This window comes from Phyllostomus hastatus, unplaced genomic scaffold, assembly GCF_019186645.2.
Source record: "Phyllostomus hastatus isolate PE091 unplaced genomic scaffold, TTU_PhHast_1.1 phas_contig_38, whole genome shotgun sequence".
Lineage (NCBI taxonomy): Eukaryota > Metazoa > Chordata > Mammalia > Chiroptera > Phyllostomidae > Phyllostomus > Phyllostomus hastatus.
This window is the reverse complement of record NW_025333869.1, coordinates 39,335,789-39,358,876: the sequence shown is the minus strand read 5'-3', so window position 1 is coordinate 39,358,876 and position 23,088 is coordinate 39,335,789. Positions and strand designations below refer to the sequence as shown.

At 33.4% G+C, this 23,088-nt stretch overlaps 1 protein-coding gene across 1 annotated transcript in view; it reads right to left on the bottom strand.

The window, feature by feature from the left end:
* The window catches only part of PCDH15 (protocadherin related 15), a 782,416-nt gene that overhangs the window by 316,604 nt on the left and 442,724 nt on the right, over positions 1–23,088 (bottom strand). Inside the window, exons 10-12 of the mRNA XM_045842279.1 lie at positions 15,562–15,670; positions 11,639–11,751; positions 738–944 (exon numbers count right to left, since the gene is read on the bottom strand). Of these exons, the coding sequence (XP_045698235.1) occupies positions 738–944; positions 11,639–11,751; positions 15,562–15,670 (429 nt within the window). The remainder of the gene's footprint in view (positions 1–737; positions 945–11,638; positions 11,752–15,561; positions 15,671–23,088) is intronic.

Below are 23,088 nucleotides of genomic sequence, written 5' to 3'. Positions count from 1 at the left end.
ACAATGGCTTTAGATTCATTTCCACTTCTTTAATGCATGATTCTAAAGTCTTCCAGCTCCATTTTTTTTCTTCCATTTCTTGGGAGGACTCTGACTGGCCTGGTATAGATTTTCTGTCTACTATTCATGGCACTTACTTTGGCTAAGGAAGGAAAACACTGTGATCTAGCCAGTCAGCCCCATTTCCCACTCGTGTGGCTAGTGTCAGTACCAGAGAAACACAGGACAATGATGGGTGGAATGGAGGAGAGTTAGCATCAACATAGCCACTGACAGAAGTGTAAGCGAGTCAGCTGTCCCTGAATGCTTTTTCTGTAGTGTACCGTCAGAGAAGTCCCCTGAATTGCATCCAGAGCTGCCAGCATGATTCTTTACACTCATTGCATAGTTCAATTATGTTTCCCTGTTAGCAAATTTTATCCCATATTAATTGAACAGTTTTTAACCCATATTAATAAATGAATGCCCTGATAATTTAGCAAACTTCAAAAGAAACAGATTTTCTACCTTCTACTGAATATTTATAAACCAAGAAAAAAACAGCTGCTGAATTCAAATCTAACATACTTTTCAAATATTATCCTTGATATAGAGTTAAATGATAAAACTAATACTGTCATTTACACTTTTTCTCTATCCCATAGTTTATGTAACTATGTTTTTATAATATTTCCTATTGACATTAAGTATAACAAGAGATGCGTTAACAAAATGAGCAAAATTTACATTTAACTTACATCTTCTATGTCCTTGTCCAGAATCACAATTCTTAGAGGGGTGGTCAAATTGACACTTTCAGAAATGGTTGCTCCCACTGGGGCCGATTCCAGGATATAGCCTTGATAGCTGGGCATTGTGAAATAGGGGGCCTGGTTGTTTTCATCCAGTATTTCAATATGTAGACTGGCAAAGGCAGGAAGAGGATGGCCATTGTCCTGTTCAGCCTAGAAAAGAATGTAAAAAGGTATGAACATTCTACATTTTGGGATCTTTCTGAGCATCACTTTTGATACTATCTATAGAGGATCCCTTTTGAACTGATATCATCACAGGAAGTAGGAATGTTTTAACATTAGAGGGGCTTAGAAACCATAAATAAGAAAATGGTTTCATCAATTTTTTTGGTGTCCTGTCTTCAAAATCAATGTATAATTTTTAAAAAATAGCAATAATAACTGCAGTCAATTATTATAGTTCTCACAACATATTTTTGAAGGGATGACTGCTTAAATACAGTTAGACAGAAAATTGATAAGGGAATATATTTGAGTGAATTGCTAATAAAACAGTTAAATAATAGAGAAGATTCATCACTCAACTAAAGTATTAAACTTATTTTTGTCTCTTCCATGTCTTCTCATGCCACACTAATGATTAAATCCCCAAATAATTCATAATTCTATATAAAATTAATAGATTTAGGCTATATTTTAGGAGTTCTCAAAAGCATCACATAAGGAATAGAGATAATTTCAATGAAATATTTTTTAGTATCTATAGAATTTCAAATAGATTTAACAAGAAATATGTCATTCAAGTAAAGGTAATATGTATTAGAATAGTGTTTATTTTCTTGGTTATTTTCTGTTTAGTTTTAAAACAATGATTACAATTTATAGTTCCAATCAATTTTCTTAGGATATCTTCATATGATCATGATGTAAATGGGGAAACACCAATGTGTGATTTTCTGTTTCTTAAAAAAATGTATTTAAGGGAAGTATTCATCACAACTGACTTCAAACTTTAGGAGAAATCATTGACATAATTCAGTAGTATATAAATTTACTGTTATAAATTTTTACTGATACTTTCCCTATTTTATGATAGTTGTAATTTGAAATTAACTAGATGTGAAAGTAAAATGCTTCATATTAAATCCTGGAGTGCTTTCCTAAATGGCATATTGACATTTTTTTGGTCATGAAAGTTTATAGCTGGTTCAGAGAGATATCTCTTATTATTCAATTCAGAGGCAAGAACTAGGTCTTGAGAACATAATTTTGCATTTTCTTCTCACTGTAATAAAGCATTTTCACCAATTAACAGGTAGGTAACAGATCACAGTGATGTTTGCAAAGGTACTGGAGACAATGTACCAAGAAAAATCACAATATATATTTTTATATTATACTATTATTAATATTGAAGATATTTTGAAATATTACTTGTGCAAATCACTAATTTGAAATTATGGTAATTAATAAACACTTTGTGAGATAATGTTATATAAAGCATTGATAAAAAAACTAGTCTTTGTTTCTTAGTATTCTGGTAACTCTATTTCAGTATATTAGTTTTCCATTGTAAGGTTTTATAATTTACTTCATTCATTTAAATTCCATTTTGCAACAGATTGCCAAAGTGGTGCAAACAATGTACTAAATGTTTATGAGCTCTGCACTAAGGACAAACATACTGAAATAATGTGTAGCCTTTTCTAGAATTATTCATTCTTCTTCACACATAACCATATGTGTTCCTGACATCCTTAGTATGGTAAGCTCTTTCTACATCCAGTGGTTGTGATTAATGTGTGCTGAGCCATGGATGTTCTTCTAGGAGTTCCCTCTGCAACATACAAAAGGGTTTTGCATATAGCCACTCTATAGGATAAGAAATGATTAGTAAACATCATTTCTATAGTGAATGTAAAGCCATTATTTGGTCCGCATGAAGTTCCAACCTAATGCCCTTGATCTGATTAAAGCAGGAGCGGTTCATACACACAGGTTATTCCGAACATGGGTTTTCTCTCTCCCTTTATTTTGTATCTTGTGTAAAAACCATTATCTCACATCCTGGACATACTAATAATGCTATGAAAAGTAACAAAATTTATAACTTGTCTCCCTCCACCAATACACACATACAAATACAGTTTACCAATGGTGAGGGGAAAACAGAAAACATTCTATAACAACAAAAGAAGCTTATATTTTACATTCAGCTCTTATATTTTTAATTTTTACTGCTAACTGTGATGCCATGAAAAATATATTATTTGCATGCTGAAAACAAAGTAGCCAGGGAAAATATATTATTTGCATGGTGAAAACAAAGTGATCCACTGAAAAGAGAAATAAAATTGAATTAGTCCTATGGAAACAATCTAATCCCTGTATCTTTAAAAATACCACATGAAAGCTCTGTCTGAACATTAGTTTGTTGTTAATATGACTAATATTTTTGGTTTACTACTACATGGTTTGTCCTATTTTAGGGTTTTCAGAGGTGCTAACCAGGAGTCTGTCTCTAAAGTTCATACTCTTAACCCCTCTGCTATTTTGCCTCTCTAAATGTAAAAACATAATTTTGCTTTTTAAAAAAATGTTTTAAAATATTTTATGTATTTAATTTTAGAGAGACAGGTAGGAAGGAAGAGCGGTAGGGAAACATAGATGTGCAAGAGAAACTTCATGGTTGCGTCTCACACATGTCCAGTGGGGGACGTGGCCCAAAACCGTGGACGTGGCCCATGTGCCTTGACCAGCAATTGAACCAGTGACCCTTCTGCTTATGGGACCATGCCCAATCCACTGAGCCACACTAGTTAGGGCTCAATCAAGCCTTCTGATGAGTATTTGTTTGTCAATTTCCTTAATTATTTAAATTTTATCCTGCCTTATCAGGTTCCCAAATAATGTTTTACATAGATTAGCTCACACTCTGGCACCCTGAAAAACAGGTGGGCATCTTGATTCAGTGGGGGCTGTGCAATCTGCTTTTCAAAAGCAAGCACTTCACATGACCCCAATTTGTTCAATCAACAGTCATTACTGGATCAGTTGGGTCTGGCTTTTGACATCTTTCATTCAGGCTGAAGGAAGTCATTATACTAAAAATAGCCTAGGTTGAGCTGCCCAGACCAACTCTGCTCTAGCCTTGAATACAAATGATTGTTACTGTTTTTCACCTTTAGGCAAAGTTTCAAATTTCAGCTGGACCTAAAAGTTGGAAATGAAAGTGTAGGAACCTCATATGAAAGACTTCTTGGTAGTATTCTGCTTAGTTCACTAAGCTCTGCAAAGATTTGGAGGGTCAAAGGTCCAATAACTGGCAATAGGTCACCTTCTTTTCTATAATCATCGGTTTTTCTCTAGGAATATCTTAGGGAGAGAGGCTGTGCGAAGTGTGTTTCTCTGGGTCAAAGATCATATTACTATTACCAATTAATTAGTAATTAAAAGTAAGTGTGTTCATTGCTTCTTGATCTTTCTTAATAAAATTATATTTCCATAAGACCAAGAGGAACTTCCTTTATTTAAACTTCAATACTCTAAAAATTCAAGAATGCATAACTTATTGACAGCAAACTTATTTATGAAAGTTTTTAAAATATGAGAACTTAAAAAACACAAAAATATCCAATAACTTATCAGGTAAAATAAACTACTTTGAATATAATACAACTGAATGTTTTATAATGTCATAAATATAGTAATAGAATATATTCTTGGTAGGAAAGGAATAGATTTGTTTGACAAAAAAGAAAAAACATTTTCACTAGACAGAAATATAGACAACAAATTCCAAAAATAGCATTTATGATATGACAATAAAATAATATTGACATACTTTTCACCTAGATAATATTTTAAATCAACTGAAGTATATGTTATTTTTACTTGAAGAATATGTCCATTCTATTTATAATTTACTGCAATGAAAATATGAATATACCTTTTAATAATAAAAATAGTTTTCTTTACTTAGAGTTTGAGGCAGGACCTGGCATTACAATGACTGATGCAATTTTGAATGATTTAAAAAAGAAAAACTCAATCACTTGGGGAAGATCACAAATTCAAAAGTGTGTCTAGTCATAGCCACATTGGACTATTTGGCTAATGTTTTAAATATGGGGCTCATCTTGGCTACAAATGGTAAAGCAAATCAGAGACAAAATTGTGGTAATGATGAAGTAGTGACTTTTTTTTCTGGAATGATTTTAATCATGTTTTAGGTGTAGCTCAGTGGGTTGGGCATTGTTCCAAAAACCTAAAGGTTGCCAGTTTGATTCCCAGTTAGGGCACATGCCTGGATTGTGGGCCAGGTCCCCAGTTGGTGGTGAGCAAGAGGAAGCCAATCAACATTTCTCTCCTTCCCTTTTTCCCTCCATTCCCCTCTCTCTAAAAATGAATGAATAACATCTTAATCATGTTCTATCCCCCTTATTTTGCCTTGCCCTTTGCCTCCCCATCCAGCAAAGGCCAATATTGGGTTGATCCCATTTCCTCAGTGTTTTCTCAACTAGGAGAAAACCCATTCAAGTACCTTATGTGAATTGGCCAATGGGAATACTCCATCCTAGAATATTTTAATTTTGATAAACCATCATATAAAAATAGATTTTAAGTGTGTTACTTGTCAGAGACTGGCAGTTAGTGAAAGTTTGTTACCCCTCTGTACCAGACTATTCTTGAGAAAAATAATAATGATTAGCCCTATTTAGCTCTCAAGTTTTTAGATATATCCTTTTATTTTTAGAATTATATGCACCAACCCAGAAGTTTATGAAGAAAGATTACTTGGCAACAATCTTGTAGGAGGGCTAAGATAGTTTAAGTGTGTGAAGGGGTGTGTCGTGGGAAATATGGCAAGGGCTGTCAGAAAGTGACTTTCATTTGAACGTTGTACTGTACTTGCAGTTGTACTCTGACAATGACTTTTGCAGACAAGAGGGTGTTACCAAAATCAAGGTACTGTGACGAGAATGGATAAATTGCTTTTCTTCTTCCAAGTAATTGTAGTCACCTTTTGTGGAAGGAAAGAGGTCAAGTAAAATATCACCTCTGTGTGCCTTTTGTCAGCTTGTAAATTTGGACATACACTGTATTCAATGGCTATATTCTATTTTTGTCCTGACTGACCCAGCTGGATGAATAACTGCATGAGACAAGAGGACACTAAACATTCTTCCCTTTTATTAATTTCCATAATTGGCATCATAGGCAATTAATTCAACCTTGTACTTAGGATTTTTAGTGGACAATCAGGATGAAATAAAAGGGTATAATGTTCTTTGGGAGGATAAAATAACATTTTATGTGGAAATTTGACATTTTTTAAAAAATAGAACATAAAATTAAAATTAAAGATGAACATTTGGCAAATGTATCAAATATGTCAATGGACTTCCAAAAGTGTGATTCATTCAGAAATACACAGAAGTATTTCTATTTCAGTACCAGTAAGAAATAATGGCTGACATTTCTGTGGGATAATGTTCTCTAATATGTGTAAAGGAATTCTCTCTTTGTCACCTTACAGATTTTCCTGCTGGAGCAGAAGTGAGATTGTCTTTACTGACCCGCTGAACTGGGATGTAAGGTACATGAGTGCTTCATTCTTTCAACAGAAATCCATAAGAATTGGGAGAGGAGTCTATGGCTAGCATAGTTCCAGAATTATGAAAGTGTGTCATCCATAGTATTTGGCTTGCTTCCTGTGGCTAGACAACTTCAGCTCTGATATTTTTTCTTTTCCTAACCATGGCTCACTGAAGGCTCCTATTTAATCTTTCCCCAAAGGACTATTCCATACTTTTCTTTCCTCTACTTTATTTCTCTTTTTTGATAAACTCTTAATACTCACATGACAGCAGAAAGAATAGGAGCTTATATTTCACAATCTCCTTAATAGAGTTAATTAATTTTGATAGTTCTTTCATTTTCATGGGAGATGCCATCCTTTCTATTTTAGAAGTGATGACTGATGATCTGTGACCTGCTAGTCTGTCTGTCTGTCCCTGACATACATGATCTTTCAATAGACAAAGTTCTCTGCTGGAAATTCATGAAGGGGGCACATTGTCAGCTAACCTGAAGACACTATGGAACAGCATGGTCTATTTTTGTTTTCTTGTTTTAGCAATACTCTACTAGTAATGCAGGGAGAGGTGGGATGCAAAGAAAAGAGGTTAAGGTTTGAGAGATGTGTGTGAGATGATGGGCTGTAAGGATAGGAACTCCAGAACTGCAGTGAGCATGGAGAATTAGGAATACATTCAAGAATACATTCCAGAGGAATTAGACAGGATTTGAAAAGTACCTGGTTGGGGACATATGGGGCCAAGTAAAGTCCTAAGAGGAACTGGGAGCTCCAAACATGGGTGAGTGGCTGGTTATTATATTATCAATGGAAAGAAAGAGGTTTTAAATGGATCTGTGTAGTTTACTACATTCTTAATTTCACACAATTGTATAATGGTAGGAGTAGGTATACAGCCCATGACTGGAAGTATGAATGTGGAAATCAGAAGAAAAGTAAGTCTGAAAGCAAAATTTCCATATTTGTGATTCCCTCGAAGGCAGAGCTTTCATACATTTATGTCTCCTTAACACCAAGCAAAATGTCAGGCACCTAATAAGCTGTCAGAAAGAATTTGGCAAATTGGAAACTAGCAAATGCCATTTGCTTTAAAAAGTTTTCCATTGAATCCTCATGGTGTAAAGTTTAATTGAGATCATTATTCAAAGAGAAGCTAAACATTTTCTTGCACTGTGGCATCAGAGATTCCCATGTGTGGTTACAGTAGCTATTCTCCCGGGCCTCACTCGTCCTCAGATGCTGCTGTCCTCTGACACCCGAATTACTGAAGCAAAGAGACTTGCCAGGGACACTGGCACTTCAGCACTGCTATTTAGGCTCACCAGTTTCAATTCTGTGGCTCATTTTTTTTTGTGTCAAAAAGGTATCGAATCTTTGGAGAAAGAAGATTTTATTAACATGCACTCATAAATGGCCGTAAGCTGTGTATTTAAATACAGTGAAGTTTTAGGGACTCAATTCCAGCAGCCATAAAAGATTTACTGTACCAGAAAGAAACCAATGACAACAAATATTTGAGTACCTTCTATGCACTGTACATGCATAAGGGTAGGGGTTAGGCCACAAGGTAAAGAAATATATTATAATCTGCCCTCCTATAAAAGTCAGGAGAAAATAAAAGAGTAAATTCAACATAGAGTGACCAGAGCCACAATAGGGATATGCAGAAATGTAAACAGGAGCTTCTAACTAACTGCCATGCCTTTCCAGAGGCAGTGTCATCTTAGCATCTACAGCAGCAACGAAACATCAGTGTGCATTAGTGTTGTTAAAGGGAGAAATGACTCAGGAAGAGGGACAGTATCTGTAAATGCCTGGAGCCTAGAAAGAGCATGATGAGTTTAGGGTACTGCAAGCAGTCTAATACAGCTGGAACAGAAAGCCTGCAGGGTGACTGATGAGAGTTTATGATTAGCATGTCCATAATGTGGAAGGAAAAGAAGTTCAAGGGTAGCCAGATAGATAGTATGAGTAGGTCAATGAGTAACAACATGGAAATCAGAGAAACTATGATACAATGATGTTTGTGATACTATTGTGACCCTTGCTACTAGTTATTTATCAGATTCAGATAAAAAACACAATTATGTTTGAGCAACTGGCAGTGAATTATTAATAATGTATCCATTTAATCTTTCTATTAAGTGCTTAGAGTATTAAAATACCAACTAATAAAATGTTTTAGGAATGGTACACTTATAATAATGAGTGTGAATTTTACAGGCTTTGTTATCAACACCATGCCTGATCTCATTATCATCTAGAATCTAAAATGTGGTTTCATGCCCTGGCTGGCGTAGCTCAGTGGATTGAGCATGGGCTGTGAACCAAAGTGTTGCAGGTTCGATTCCCAGCAAGGGCACATGCCTGGGTTGCAGGCCATAACTCCCAGCAACCGCACATTAATGTTTTTCTCTCTCTCTCTCTTTCTCCCTCCCTTCCCTCTCTAAAAATAAATGAATAAAATCTTTAAAAAATACTGTTTAAAAAATAAAGAAAGAAAGAATAAAATGTGGTTTCATATTTCTGTATCATAGATGTTTTGTTGTTTTATAACTATGGTGATCACATAACATTTTATACAAACTGGGGCATTTTGAGAGTGAAAGAGTTTTATGAATAATTATGCAAGGACAAAAGGCATACATATGAACTGAATGGGGCAAACCAAATATAATATTCTTATTTAAAATATGCATTTTATCTTAAAGTATGATTAAATTATTACTATTACATAAAATTTGGAATAATGATTTGATCTGGAACATCCTTTCCTCTTTTAACTGACATGTTTTACTCCTTTCGTATTCTAAGGTTAGAGAACTACTCCATCGTATCCTTCCAGTTTCACCTTTACACTTTGCCAGAACACTGAATAAATCACTGGCAGAAAGAGATAAAGTGAAGATGCTAAATCGCTAATTTATCACCATCACCAGCGCTTAAATGAACATACAGCTTTTTGAAGCAGAATTCTTCTTCAAAGCCTAGGAAAAGATACTTCATTTTATTTTATTATACCTTAGCTTCTGATACAGAAATTGGGATCAAATCTAATAAAAACTTTTATGGTCAATGAAAAATGAAGCATTATTAAAATAAGGAAAAAGGAAGAACGTAAAAGTCTTACTATAGGAGAGAACTCCCATATTGTAGTGATTCAGTGGACCTCTATGCAAAACCACAATATTCAGCTATTATTCAAGCAGGGGGCACATTATTATTCTCATAGACTGATGCCTTTGCTTATTATCCTCTTGATTGCACACAAAACACAGTAATTTTAACTAATATGTTAAAAATTTCATTAAAATACAAGGTATTAATATAAAATTTAAAAAATACCTGCATTTTATTCTAATTGAGGTTTGTTTCTATTAATTGATGGACTGGGTTTTAATGTAACTGGGTAAACTAAGACCACTGACTTTGATAATGGAGAAAAAGAATTGATTTCAGGTTTTATATGAGTTAGTTTGGAAACAGTGCTTTGTCAAGTTTCTTAATTCCTCCAGAGAGCAGCACAGCAGGGTTCCAGGTAGACAGACAGCAGACAATGGATATACAGTTTTGAGTTTTATAGGGTCCTATGATAAAAATAATGTAGTCAATGTAAGAAGATGACTCTCATGCATGACCATTATACACAAATGGTAAAAGAAGTCTTTGTTAAATGACTCTCAAAACCCTACTGAATTAAATCCAAGGAAACCGCAGTGGCACAGAAGGCTCGCCCCATGGTCCGGCTCCATACCTCATTTCCCTGTTAACTGCTTGTAGCCTGCTACATCATGCCTCCACACTTGTACTTCTGCTCTTCCTGATGTTCAAACATATTTTCTACTTTTACTCATTGGGAAAACCCTTCCAATACAGAAAATTTAGCTTGGAGTAATCTCCAACAAATCTTCTGAGTCCTCAGATTAATTTAAACATACCTATTCTGCACTTCATCAGCACTCATGTTTCTTCCTGTTAGCAGTTGCTGTGTTTGTTGTATTTGGTTTATTGGCTTATATGACCCTTTCCACTCTAGACTATATTTTTTAAGGACAAAGGACCATAATATAAATAAGGATCTGGTATGGATAATAATATAATTGGGTCCTAAATAGTATGCCTTAATTAGATGTGAAATTAAATGCATTTCTACATATTATTGTTTGTAGTTTCATTGACAGTTAAGCCAGACACCCATTTCTAAGCAAATGCACTTTAGGGAGGTAAAAAAACTAGATAAACCTAAATTTGAATCTCAATTCTGCTGCCTATTATTGATGTAACTCTATGCCAATCACTTACCCTCTCCGGGCTTTAGTTTCCACATTTGTACTAATCAGCATACTACTACAGTTATGGTTATAGTTCAGTGAAAAAGTACATAAAACACCTTGTACAAAGTCCATGCTCAGTAAGCTTCCTTATCTCACTTCCTTTTCCTTTACCAATTTTAAATTTGAAAAATTCCATAAGACTGCATTTCTATAACCTTAGATAGATAGATAGATAGATAGATAGATATGAAAAAGTTATATAACACAGTAGACTTGCTGTTTCATTTTTTATGTCTCTTCATTTACTTAGAATGCCCTGCTCCCATCTGCCATTTCTACTTGGTAAATTTCTACTCTTCTTTTACTGCCCAGCACAAATCTTACCATATTAATGAAGTCTATCCAAATTAATCAACAAATCATCTGAGTTTCCACAGTACCTTTCAAATGATTTTATTATTATAAAATTAGATATTATTATACCAAAATTATAATGTCAAATGGATTTCCCAAGATTTAAAAATGTTTTCAGTCTAGGATCATTTATCAACATTTTAAAAAATGAGACATGCATTAAAATAATTTCTATATAAGTGAGATCTTTCCTTTTATGTTACAGAAACATATAACAATAATAAATTATTAAAATAAAAATATAAATCTATGCACATTTTAAGCATATTCATTGGTTAAGTTTTTAATAATAAAATTAATTCCTTTTAGTAGAAAATTGAGTGTTAGAAATGTTATAAAGTATAGAATGTCAAATTATATACATTTGACTAGGGCATTTAGTACATATAAAAATATTCAGTATTGGAATCACATTGTAAAATAAAGTTATTTTAAATAAAAGCAATAGTGTATTAAAACTGCTACACTTTACTTTTTAAATAAAAACAATGGGCTAATTGCTGTCCAAATTAAATTTGATTTTTTAAAAAATATTAAAGTGCTTACAGTAGCTTCTACAGCTTTCTTTGATTAGCACTTTATAAACACACACAAAATAAGAAATCTGTTTAATTTACCTTAATAACCAAATCAAATTTCTGGTGAAAGTCTCTGTTTACTGGCTCCAGGAGACTAAGTTCTGCAGTCCTAGGATGCATATGGAAAAACCGTGGGTAATCCTCAGGAGTCCCTGAAAAACATTGAGATTTCAGCACATAATTGAGAACAGTGAGTAATATGTGTATCTGCTATATCTATTTCCCTTCATTAACTGAGGAACAAAATTTCAATTTCATTAATAAATTAAATTTCAAAATTATGCAGTCTAGGGAAATTAGATGCAAATGTAGTATATACTTAATTAGTTTATAAGTAAGAGGATGAAAAATATGTTATGTTTGGATGATTTTCTAAATATCTTTTATTAAAAGAGCCCTTTAATTATTTGAAACTTCATCACATACAAAGAAATATTAAGTGTTGAGAAAGCAAATTTTGAACTCTAAAACTTATTTTAATAGTGCATAAATCTTAATTATTGTCTTCATGGTCTTTCAACATATCTTGAAATAAACAATAACTAGTAATTTGTACCAAATATCAAGATGCCTGGAAATTAAAATGAACATATTCTGTTCAAACTGGGCAAATATTTTCCCTAAGATAAGTATCAAACTAAATACATCAATTATATTAAATAAAAATATTTTAAATACTACATAAAATATTTTCATGATACTCTTAGTATCTGGAGATAATATTTCTTTAGTGTAAACTTTTAGTGAGTCGAAATATTTCTTCTTGCAGAAACTCCCTTCAACTGTATCATCTACCTTTGTATATTGAACAATATTTACAGTATTCTTCCCAATATGAATAAAATGTAAACATCAAATCATGTAACTATAGAGTCTATGCATTTGGTCAAACAATAACCACAAGAATAAAATAACTTCATTTCTAATTATTGAAGCCTACTCTGTGCTATATGTTTTATATAAGAAATTATCAATAACTCTCTGGCCCTGGCCAGGTAGCTCAGTCGATTAGAGCATCCTCTTGATTTGCCAAGTTTCTGGGTGCAATATCTGCTCAGGACACATAAGAGAATCAACCAATGAGTGCATAAATAAGTGGAACAACAAATTGATGTTATTCTCTCTCTCTTTCTCTCTCTGAAAATCAACAAATATAAAATTTTTAAAAAACTGTAAGTTATTCCCACTTACAGAGGGATTTGGGGGCTTTGAGATATTAAATAACTCGTTCAGGGTCAAAGAAACAATGTAACATAAGAGTTGCATTTAGATACAGTTTGCAGGATCCAAACATGCCCAAAATGAGTTAATTGCTACTATTCCTTTGCTTTAACTTTGAGATAAGAAAAGAAATTCTCCTGCCTATGTGAGCAAAGAACAAGTGAACAACAACCAAAAGAAAAAAAATATTATAGTAATGAAATAGACTTAAAAATTCAGAAGTAATCAAAATTGTGTATGAATAATTAGCATATGATAATAGAGTCAACTCAAAACAGTAAGAAGAGATTTTGAATAAGAGCATTTACCTAACAGGAGAGCTAAACAGAAAATAATGAAATTACATCCATTCTTCATAAAATATACCAAATTCCAAATGGAGAAGATATTTATGTACAATGAATAATAGTGTAAGTGTTAGTAATAGATAAAATATGGATGAAATCTATTCTCATGTGGGAGTGGGTATATGTTTTCTAACTATAGCTCAAAATAAAAAAAAAGCAACAAGTAAAAAGGGAGATAAATTGGATGACATTACAAAATTATATGGTAAAACACAATAAACAAAATAAAATCACAGGTGAAAAACCAGGAGAAATAGTTGGAATTAACATCAGAGATAAAGGTTCATATCTCTAACACACGTAGATTTACAAAGCAGAAAAGAATTAGCTAAGAAAAGTATCAACAATGCATTTAAAACAGGGTTGGGACAGAAAATGAACAGAGTTCACAGGAAGAGAAAGGCAAAAGAGTCTTGACCATAAACCAAGGTCTTCACATTTATACATAAGAATAAAAATCAAGTTAAAACTACACTGAAATTCCATTTCTTACTGTTATATTAGCAATGTTCCACGCTGTAAACCATACTCTATTTGTGAGTTTGTGAGAAAACACACACTTTCACACATTTCTGGCATTGGTAAAAGAGTGTTACAAAACCTCTGATGGAGAATTTGGCATAATCTATCAAAATCACATTGGTATTGAATTGCAGGATTTGGGGAAGATGACAGTGAAGGAAAGAACAGGAACCTATCTCTTCACTGAGGCAACAATTACATTGGTAGAGTTGTCCTGATGTAACTATGCTGGAAATCTAAAACCTCCTGGGGAAGAGGTTGTCAATCAATTGTGAAAATGTTCTGTCAGTCACAGCTCTGAACACAGTAGTAGTTTCCCAATCCCCACTCCTCAATCTCTTTGCAGGAAGCTCTGTACACATCTTGGAGCTGCTTGCGCCCAGTTTGCAGGAGTCAGGTGCTGGCAAAAAGAATCCCACCTTCCAAAAAGCAGAGAACTGCATACATTCTGATGAGTGTTTTCTGCTTCTGTTCCCAGGGGTGCAAGCAACCCTGAGTAACATGCCTCCCCAAGATTAGCTTTAAATTTCACCCATTGGACTCTACAAATGCTGTATTATCTATCTAGATAATTTGTCTGGCGTTTCCTACCTGATAGTCCCAGTCTTTCTGCTAAAATAACCTTCCTAACTTTCTAAGTAATTCTCTCAGAAGTTGTTAGCACTCTCCTCACATGGTTATGCAGCTCATACTTTATTTATACTGCTTAAAACTATATGTTTTAATTTATCTTTTGATAAATTACCTCATGCTAACTTAGAACATTTAACTATCATATTCGTATCTACAGCATATAGCACAGTAATTGACATACTCTCAAGTCTTAAATGGAAAATGCCTATTTCTATTTATCTATGCCAAGGCCCCTATAGACATAAAAGAGACTTATGCTTATGATCATAAAAGCTTTTTTAAAAATTTAATAGTCTAATCTCAGTAACTGGCACATGATACATGTGTAGTTCTAGAGACTAAAGGCTTGGGACAGAATTACTTGAATTTATTTTATAGATAGCATTTTCAAGCAGGTGATAGCATCACAATTGGAAATCTTTCCAATGCCTGAAGGTAGTGTTTTTATGTATGTGTGTATACACATAGGTCAGATGCATGGGAATAGGAAAACGCTGAGGGCAATGTTGAATTCCATTGAATAGTTATTTTCAAGCATACTTCAAAAGCAACTCCTTCTTTATTAAGAGATATATGATCTGTCTCAGATTTATCTTTTAATCTAGAGACTAAGATCCTAATAAAGCAGCAACATCCATATTTTAGCAAAATCAATTTGAGTGGGAAAAAAAGCAATGTGGGTAGCATAATAAAATTCTCATCATTTTTGCTTTTGTTACAATTAGCAGTATATGTACCAGGATAGATTCAGACAGCTTCTATAAAATTTTTCAAGGAAATATTAGCCAAGGGGATAATGTACTGTGTGCCCTTGGGCTAATTATGATCTTACTCCCATATGGCTCTAAATACCCTTATTTCATTCAGTCACATATATTCAGAGTTATGTAATTATATCCACTAATGAAAGAATACAGATAAACAGTGTAAGTTTTTCCACTTTTTTCTGAGAATTCTATATGAGATGATATTGAGGAAAACATCAATGTGTAGATTAAACTGTTATTTTAATTTATGTTTTGCTTCTTCAACAAAAGTTTTTCCATTTGTTCTCTCTATATTTCACTGAAACTAATTCTGAGAAAGAGAAAATATTTTAAAATTTATTTATACTTAAAAATAACAATAATTTCCAAAAAGAACCTTTGTTATTAAAGGTGTTTACTCTGCTTTAAGACACTATTTTTCCTGCATGATTCCAGAGTGGTAAGAGGGTGTAAAACATCAGCAGACACAAACCAACAAGGATGGAGAAGAGGATTCCTGGCCTATCTGATGGTGGCTGGATGTCCCGGTCTTGGTCAATGGCTTGTATTGGTGGAGTAACAATGATGGGGTTCAGTTCTTCCTGGAAAAAAATTCAGAGAGTTTTTTTTAGTTCAGCCTCATTTCTAATGCCTTATGTAAAATTGACATTCAGAGATTACAGTTTGAACAGCTAGATAACATAATGATCATAAAAGCTTTTTTAAAAATTAGTTAAACTAATTTTAGTTAAACCAGTAGTTAAAGTAGTAGTAGTTAAACTTAGGTTTTAGTATTTGTAATGTAACACCTTAGGTCAGTTAATTTTGAATCTGAAGGAGCAAGGTGTACTCCAAGTCAAAATGAAAAAGACATAGTAGTTACATATATAGAAATTTATACCAGGAATGTCTCCTAAAAGGAAAGCAGGAAGAGAGATACCAACAAATTTTGAATTTTCTCTAGATAATTTTATCAAAAGAAACATAAGGCTATCAAGCATTGTTTTTATCCATGGCTTTAAATAAGATTTGTAAGAATATTTATATTCTTTCCTTCCTAAATCATGTTGTAAATTTTCACATAAATTAACATATTAAAATAAAAGCTTTAGTAATGAATGCTTTATTCTAGAAATCAGAATCCCATTATTGCAAATTCCACATAGTTAAAATGAATTATATATTATGTAGGTATGTATTAACTTATCATTATCTGCAAGAAGATTCAGTTTAAAGTTTTAATACATTTCTATAAGTCAGTGTCTTCCAATTTGATAACGAGAATATTCTGTTCTATCAATTTGGAAAACATTTTTCTACAAAGGGACAGAAAATAAATGTGTTTAGGCTTTGTCAGGGATACAGTCTCGGTTGCATCTACTAAACTCTGCCATTGTAACGGAAGTGCAACAAGTGGGTATTACTATATTGCAATAAAACTTTATTTACAAAAACAGTGGTGAGTAGGACATAGGTTTTTAAGCCTGGTGTGAGATTATAACAGGTATGCTGAATATTAAACAAATATGCACTCTGCAGAGATAAGCTTGAGAAAAACTTTATAAAACAAAATTATAAAAAGATAATCTACTGCACTGTAGGTCTTTTCTGAGATTTAAGGTCTAATTTGTATAAGAAGGAGGTATTAACAGCTCATTTTCTAGAAATACACATTAATTTTTCCTTGAACTGCTACCCTCAAAACACAGTGTGGAAAATACTGCTTTAAGTCTTTGCAAACCTTAGTCCAAATATCTAAGTGGTAATTCTAAAAGAAAATAAATTCTATCTCAATGTCTGACACTTTCACATTCTAACTAATTATGGTGATGATTTTTTATGTTATTTCTTCTAAAATAATAGAACCTTGAAACATACCGTGTACTCATTCAAAATCAGTAGTTTATAATATCAGCAGAAATGTATAATTTGATATGCTAAAAAAGAGTAATAATATTAAAACCAGATTTGCAATATTTAATTTGCATTCATTTTTCAGGGGTAGACAAATAAAAGTTTGTAATTGTGATACAAATAAATATAATAATTAGAAAATGATAATACAAGAATAAACTTTGTGTTTTGCATACTCACAACTGTAAATCTACTTTTGCTAACTCCTGTACTATTAAGTTATACATACATATTAAGTAAAAATATGTTTAAGTTATATTAAGTCTGAAGTTGGAGTAATTAAAGATAATAACTGAGCAATAATTTGGAGCTCACATATATCTTACTGCCTCTGTTGAGGTCATAATCTTCTATGGGCTCTTAGTGGTCTTAAATGCTATCAGTATTTTCCTAAAAATAAAGAGCTTTAGGCAAGCATAACTTACCAATATTCTATTTATTTCTTTAAATGTGGATTTGGAACCATGAAATATTAAATCAATATCCAAATCACCCAATGAAATCCAGATAACTACTGTTTTCACACAATGCAATACTCTTCATAAACTATTCTCCCCCATTGTGTTTCTGACCCTCTTTCTCTCCATTTTACTCTGTTCCTATCCCTCCACCTATCCCCACTCTCACACCCCTTCCCAATAGTGAGCTGACCTTCTATATAATGTCTGTATTTCTTTGTAAATTGAAAAAATTCAATGCTCTTCAAAGTGTCTATGCTTGAATGTAGGAGTTAAGGATTGATCAGATCTTCCTAGTTGTTTCTCGAAGGAATCTGGTTGTTTCATACAAAGGCAGCTCACAGGGGAGCTACATTACTCTTGCCTCAACTAGTTAAATCTGTGGGAACTTTTCCAAAAGTGTGACCCTACTCAGATCTTGAGAAGCATTACAAATCTCACCATTGTCTGCAATTCTATCCTATTTTCCATGGACAGGGCAATCAACAAGGGTTCCTAATTAGGCTCCAGCTTTTTAAAATAATTTAATTACTTACCTAAAATTTAAAAAAGAAAATTAAGTCTGAATTCTCCAGTTAGAGTTAAATGTGAACAGATCATGATACTCAGGGTGTCCCTGCTGATCACCTTCACTCTGCCTATTTCTGTGGCCCTGCTGAGTAACCCACACACATAAGCAGTGTTGGACTGGTAATTATTTATGTCATTTAAATCCACTTCCTTTGTTTTCTAAAGTTGGTGGAATGAACAACGGTGTTTTAATCATATTCTTTTTTTTAAAGATTATTTATTTATTTATTTTTAGAGAGGGAAGGGAGAGAGAGAGAGAGAGAAACATCAATGTGCGGTTGCTGGGGGTGATGGCCTGCAACCCAGGCATATGCCCTGACTGGGAATCGAACCTGCGACACTTTGGTTCGCAGCCCGCGCTCAATCCACTGAGCTACGCCAGCCAGGGCATTAATCATATTCTTTAAAGCTATATAAACAATAAAACTAAAAATAACACAGCAAATAACCAAGAAAGAGGGGTAAGTACTAAATTTCTCATTTTTCATATATCATATAGTGAAAACTGAAAAAATAAATAGAAATAAGTGTGCTATTTAGAATTATGTTGGTAATCATCAGAAGAATTAAAAATGGAAATAGCAAACTGAATATCTCAGGACAGTTAGTCTGGAAGTGAGGATAGGGGGGACAGAAATATATTTATTTAAAGCCACTCAGTCCTGTTTGACTATGCAATTACCATACCCTGTTCTATTTTTGATGTTATAAAGAAATAAATAAAATACACTACTGAGAACAAAACAAAAGTATCCCTCTTGGTAAAGGATTCAATATGTTTTTTTTTGAAAATTGAGAGCACTGTATTGTCTTAACCTGTTAGGTCTGAACTTTTGTCTGGTCCTATAATATTAGCAGTTAACTGAAAAAATGTTTTTCTTATGTTACTATTTATGAGTTTTTCAGAAAACATACAATTAAAAGTAGAAAGAATATACACTCAAATATGATTTCTAAGATTACCTGTCAAGAAGATTGTGGTCTCTGAATCTTGAGAATTTCTAACACTAGGAATATAGTAATAGACTACTAATGGCATTGCATTATGCCATTATGACAGACCTCATGTAAGACAGTGGTCCCATAAAAATATAGTGGAGTTCAAAATCCCTATAGCCTAGTTATGTAGTAGCCCATCATAATGTCATAGTGCAAAGTATTTCTGTTTTGTGCCTTCTCAGTCTATCAACAGTAATGCTATGGGCTAGAAACACCTGAAGGCACTCACCTGAGCTCATGGAGTTCACCACAAAAATAGTTCCTTTCAAAACCAAAGTTACCACTGGGCTGAATCTTCGGTTTTTATTATGATTGCAAGAGGCCCTTCAGCCATTAGGAAACTTTGAATAAAAAATAGAGTTCATTACTTATGAGCTGCAGGGCATACAAGGTAAGCTAATGGGGCTCCCAGTGAGGACACAGGTAGAAAAAGTACATGTGTGCAGGGATCTGGGGTTCTGCTTTTATTGGGGGCACATATTAGAACCTAGGGTTTCAAGGGCTCACCCTTCAATGGTGAATTTAAAACATTAGAAAAAGAATTCACAGGAAAAGAGGAAAACAAAATCAAGTAGCCTAAATGGTCAGTTATTGAAGTCAAGCAGGACCTCTAAAATAAAGGAGTCTCAGTGAAGGGAGGTGTCCTGATTCTATCTAGTCACCTGACTGGGAAAGTGTTTATTTGAGATGTCTAGCTTTGAAGTGGAGGCCTGAACAATTAAATCTTAAATCAGGCATTTGCCTTACAAAAAGAAGCCCACTTGGAGGGCTTACACTACAGTTACTCATGTTTGGAGAGATACTGGTATAATCAAACCTACAGCATTGCCAGTGGTATAAAAGTGTAGCACATACAATCACAGTAGTAAGCTACACCATCTGGATTTGTGTAATTGCACTCCATGACATCCCCACAACCAAATCAGCTCACGATGCGTTTCTCACAATGTATCTTGATTGTTAAGTTGTGCATGACTATGCATAACATTAAAGGATACTGTATATGGTTTAGGTTGATGCTGTTAATTATTTAATATATTTTTCATAAAGATAAGTAGCATTTATCTTAGAAAAGTATATAGATATGGATAGATATAGATATAGATTAGATATGAATAGATATAGATGATATAGAGATAGATAGCTATAGGTAGAAACAACATAAATACCATGCATCATTTGAACTTTTCCACTGAAATTCCTATGGTAGATAGAATCACGCATTGTACATATAAGCAAGAAAAACCTAGAGGGAGTCATTCCTTAAAGTAAGAAGGAATTGTAATCTTTCACAATGTTTGGCAAATATACATATTTTATACACCTTTGTCAATTTGTATTCAGTTGAAACAACAAGAAGATCCATACCATAAAATCTCACATATTCTGGCCCAACATGAAACTGATTAGTATATAAAATTATTTAGCCAGGATAGGATAATTAAATCTTTAGAATGGTCTGAGAAAGTTTTGGGGGCTCTTACTAAAGACTCTGTGAAATGAAACCTTCTTGGGCACATTCCATCTAAACAACCCTGTGAGCTAAGCCTGGTATTGGTTCAATGAAGATCACAGCTGACTTCTTATGGAAGGATTATTATAACAATGTATTACTTGTGTAGTTGGCCATACACACACACACACACACACATATGTATGCATGTATGTATGTGTATATCAGGGAATTAGTGGTGAATTAGAAAACTTCAAAAATCAAAAAGGAAGGAAGGAAGGAAGGAAGGAAGGAAAAGAGAAAAAAGAAAAGAAAAGAAAAAAAGATCCAATTATGTAAGAGATCACTACCTTCAGGTAGACTTTGTTGTATGAGATGAGGGGGGACAAAAAAACCCTGGAATTATTTTCCGGAGGGCAGGTCCCTTGTAGTACAGGCATCCTCCACTAAGTGAGTGTTCTAGGAACCCATCTGTATCAGTGGACCAGCTGGCATTGTTGTGAGAGGCTGTATTTGGTTTCAGTGAATTATTTCAAAGACTCCTTCAATGTGTTTGCCCGTTTCATGATGGAGGAGCACACCTGCCTACACCAAGTTCAAGGTTCACCAGTTTTTGATTAAAAGTGGCATAACCCCCATGCCCCACCCTCTCTGTTCTCCCAATCTTGCCCTGCGTGACCTTTATTTGTTTCCTCAGATGAAAAAAAGTCCTCAAAAGGAAAATGTTTTGCTGATGTCAAAGAGGTGAAACAAAAAAAAGCAGAAGCACTAAAAAGCATTAAAATTGACAAATTCAAAAACTGTTTTGCACAGTGGAAAAAATATCTGTATAGGTGTCTCACATCAAATGGAGAGTACTTGGAAGGTGACTGAAGTTTAAACATGTAAGAATAAATACATAATTTTTATAAGTAAAGTGCAGTAAAGTATTTAAGAAAATAGTCCAGTGGTGGCTACTACTAGAACAACATCTACAAAATGTATTTTTTTTTAGGACAACTCTTCGAGTGGATAGCAATCATTGATCCCTATTCCTCTCCTGTCCCCCTCATTTCCCTTAGGTTCTAATTTTCCTGTTTGGATTAAAAAGGGACAATATGCTGATGAAATAAGAAAATTTGGGGGGTATCCTTAAGGAAAAGATGTAATGTTCCTCTATCATGATATAATTCTCATAATTACATCTTTACCTAAAGCTTTGCTGGCTTGTGGGCAAAAAAATACCTTAACTATATTTACAACCCACAGCCTAGCATCTGACAGTTTTTGACATATTTTCTTAATTGAATTGAATTCCAGAAGATACATAAAAAAAGCCCACCCAAACACTAAAGTTTCTTGGTGCCTTTTCTCTAAAGCAAACACGCTTTTTTGGCAATCTCCTTTTAAAGTCATGTCTCCTTAATTCTGTTCGAACTAATGGGTGCACTTTAAAAGTGTATAGGATAGCAGACGTGCATTCACTGCTGTTTGAACCAAAAGAGTTGAATTCCCTGACATATTTAGTAATGGCGATTTATCACTAAAATAGATTATGTCCATTTAAAGAGATAATTATTATGAAGATAATCATAAAACTATTAATAAATAACAAAAATAATGTCTCTGGTAGAAGTAATGTGGGATTCTATGATTGTAAAACCCAAGTTTATTCTACTAGAGACACATGCTTCACATTCAGTAAGTTATCTGGGGAGGAGGGTTTTGTTTTAAATTGATCTAAGACAATGTCTTCTTACTCAACATTAAATTCTCCTGAGAATATAACAGTAGACAATTAGAGTTTTGAGATGAGCAAAGTCATTTATTCCTTCAACAATTTTACCAATAGATTAAAAATCAGTTTCAGTTCAAATTATTTTATATATGCATAATAAATAAAAATGTATTAACAATCAATCACAAAATAAGATTAAGAAAAGTGTTCTGTAGTTTTAAGGAAGTCCCAGCTCTTTGTTATTTTAGATGTTCTAACTATGACCTTGCATAAAAGGTATCTTCAAGGGAAACCCTCATATTTCAGAGATAAGATACTCATAATTTTACCTAGAATCAGGCAAAAAATAGTCATGATCTGTAGAGAATTCTAGGGTTTGGTCTATGATATCACCCCTAAAATTAAGAGTGCATAATTCATGTGGTTCTTAAATTTGTTTTCTGCATGGGTAGACTGTATTTTTAAAAATTTCAGTCCATTTTTATATCTTAAAACATTTTTACTTCATTAATGGAATCTACTATCTACCATTTATCATACAAATTAATATGGCAGTAAATCTTAAAAATAAAAACCCATAGTTGACAGTATATTTAACTATATATATTTAATTAGTAAAGCCTTCATCACTGGTTGAGATACAGAAAACAGAAGTACTGTTCCAATTCTAAATGTCCCTGAACTCCATATTTGAATGATACTTTCGTATGAGTCACATTCATATAACATTACCCTGAGCCTGCTAAAACAGTTTAAATAATACAATAGTCTCATAAACATTACAGTAGACTGAGTAGTGAACTCCTGTATCCTACAACAAAACAGGCCAAACTTACACTAAGTAGCAACGAAACCTTCCAAGAAACTATTTAATCCCTTAGAGCTTGCTTAAGTACTTTACAAAGTGAG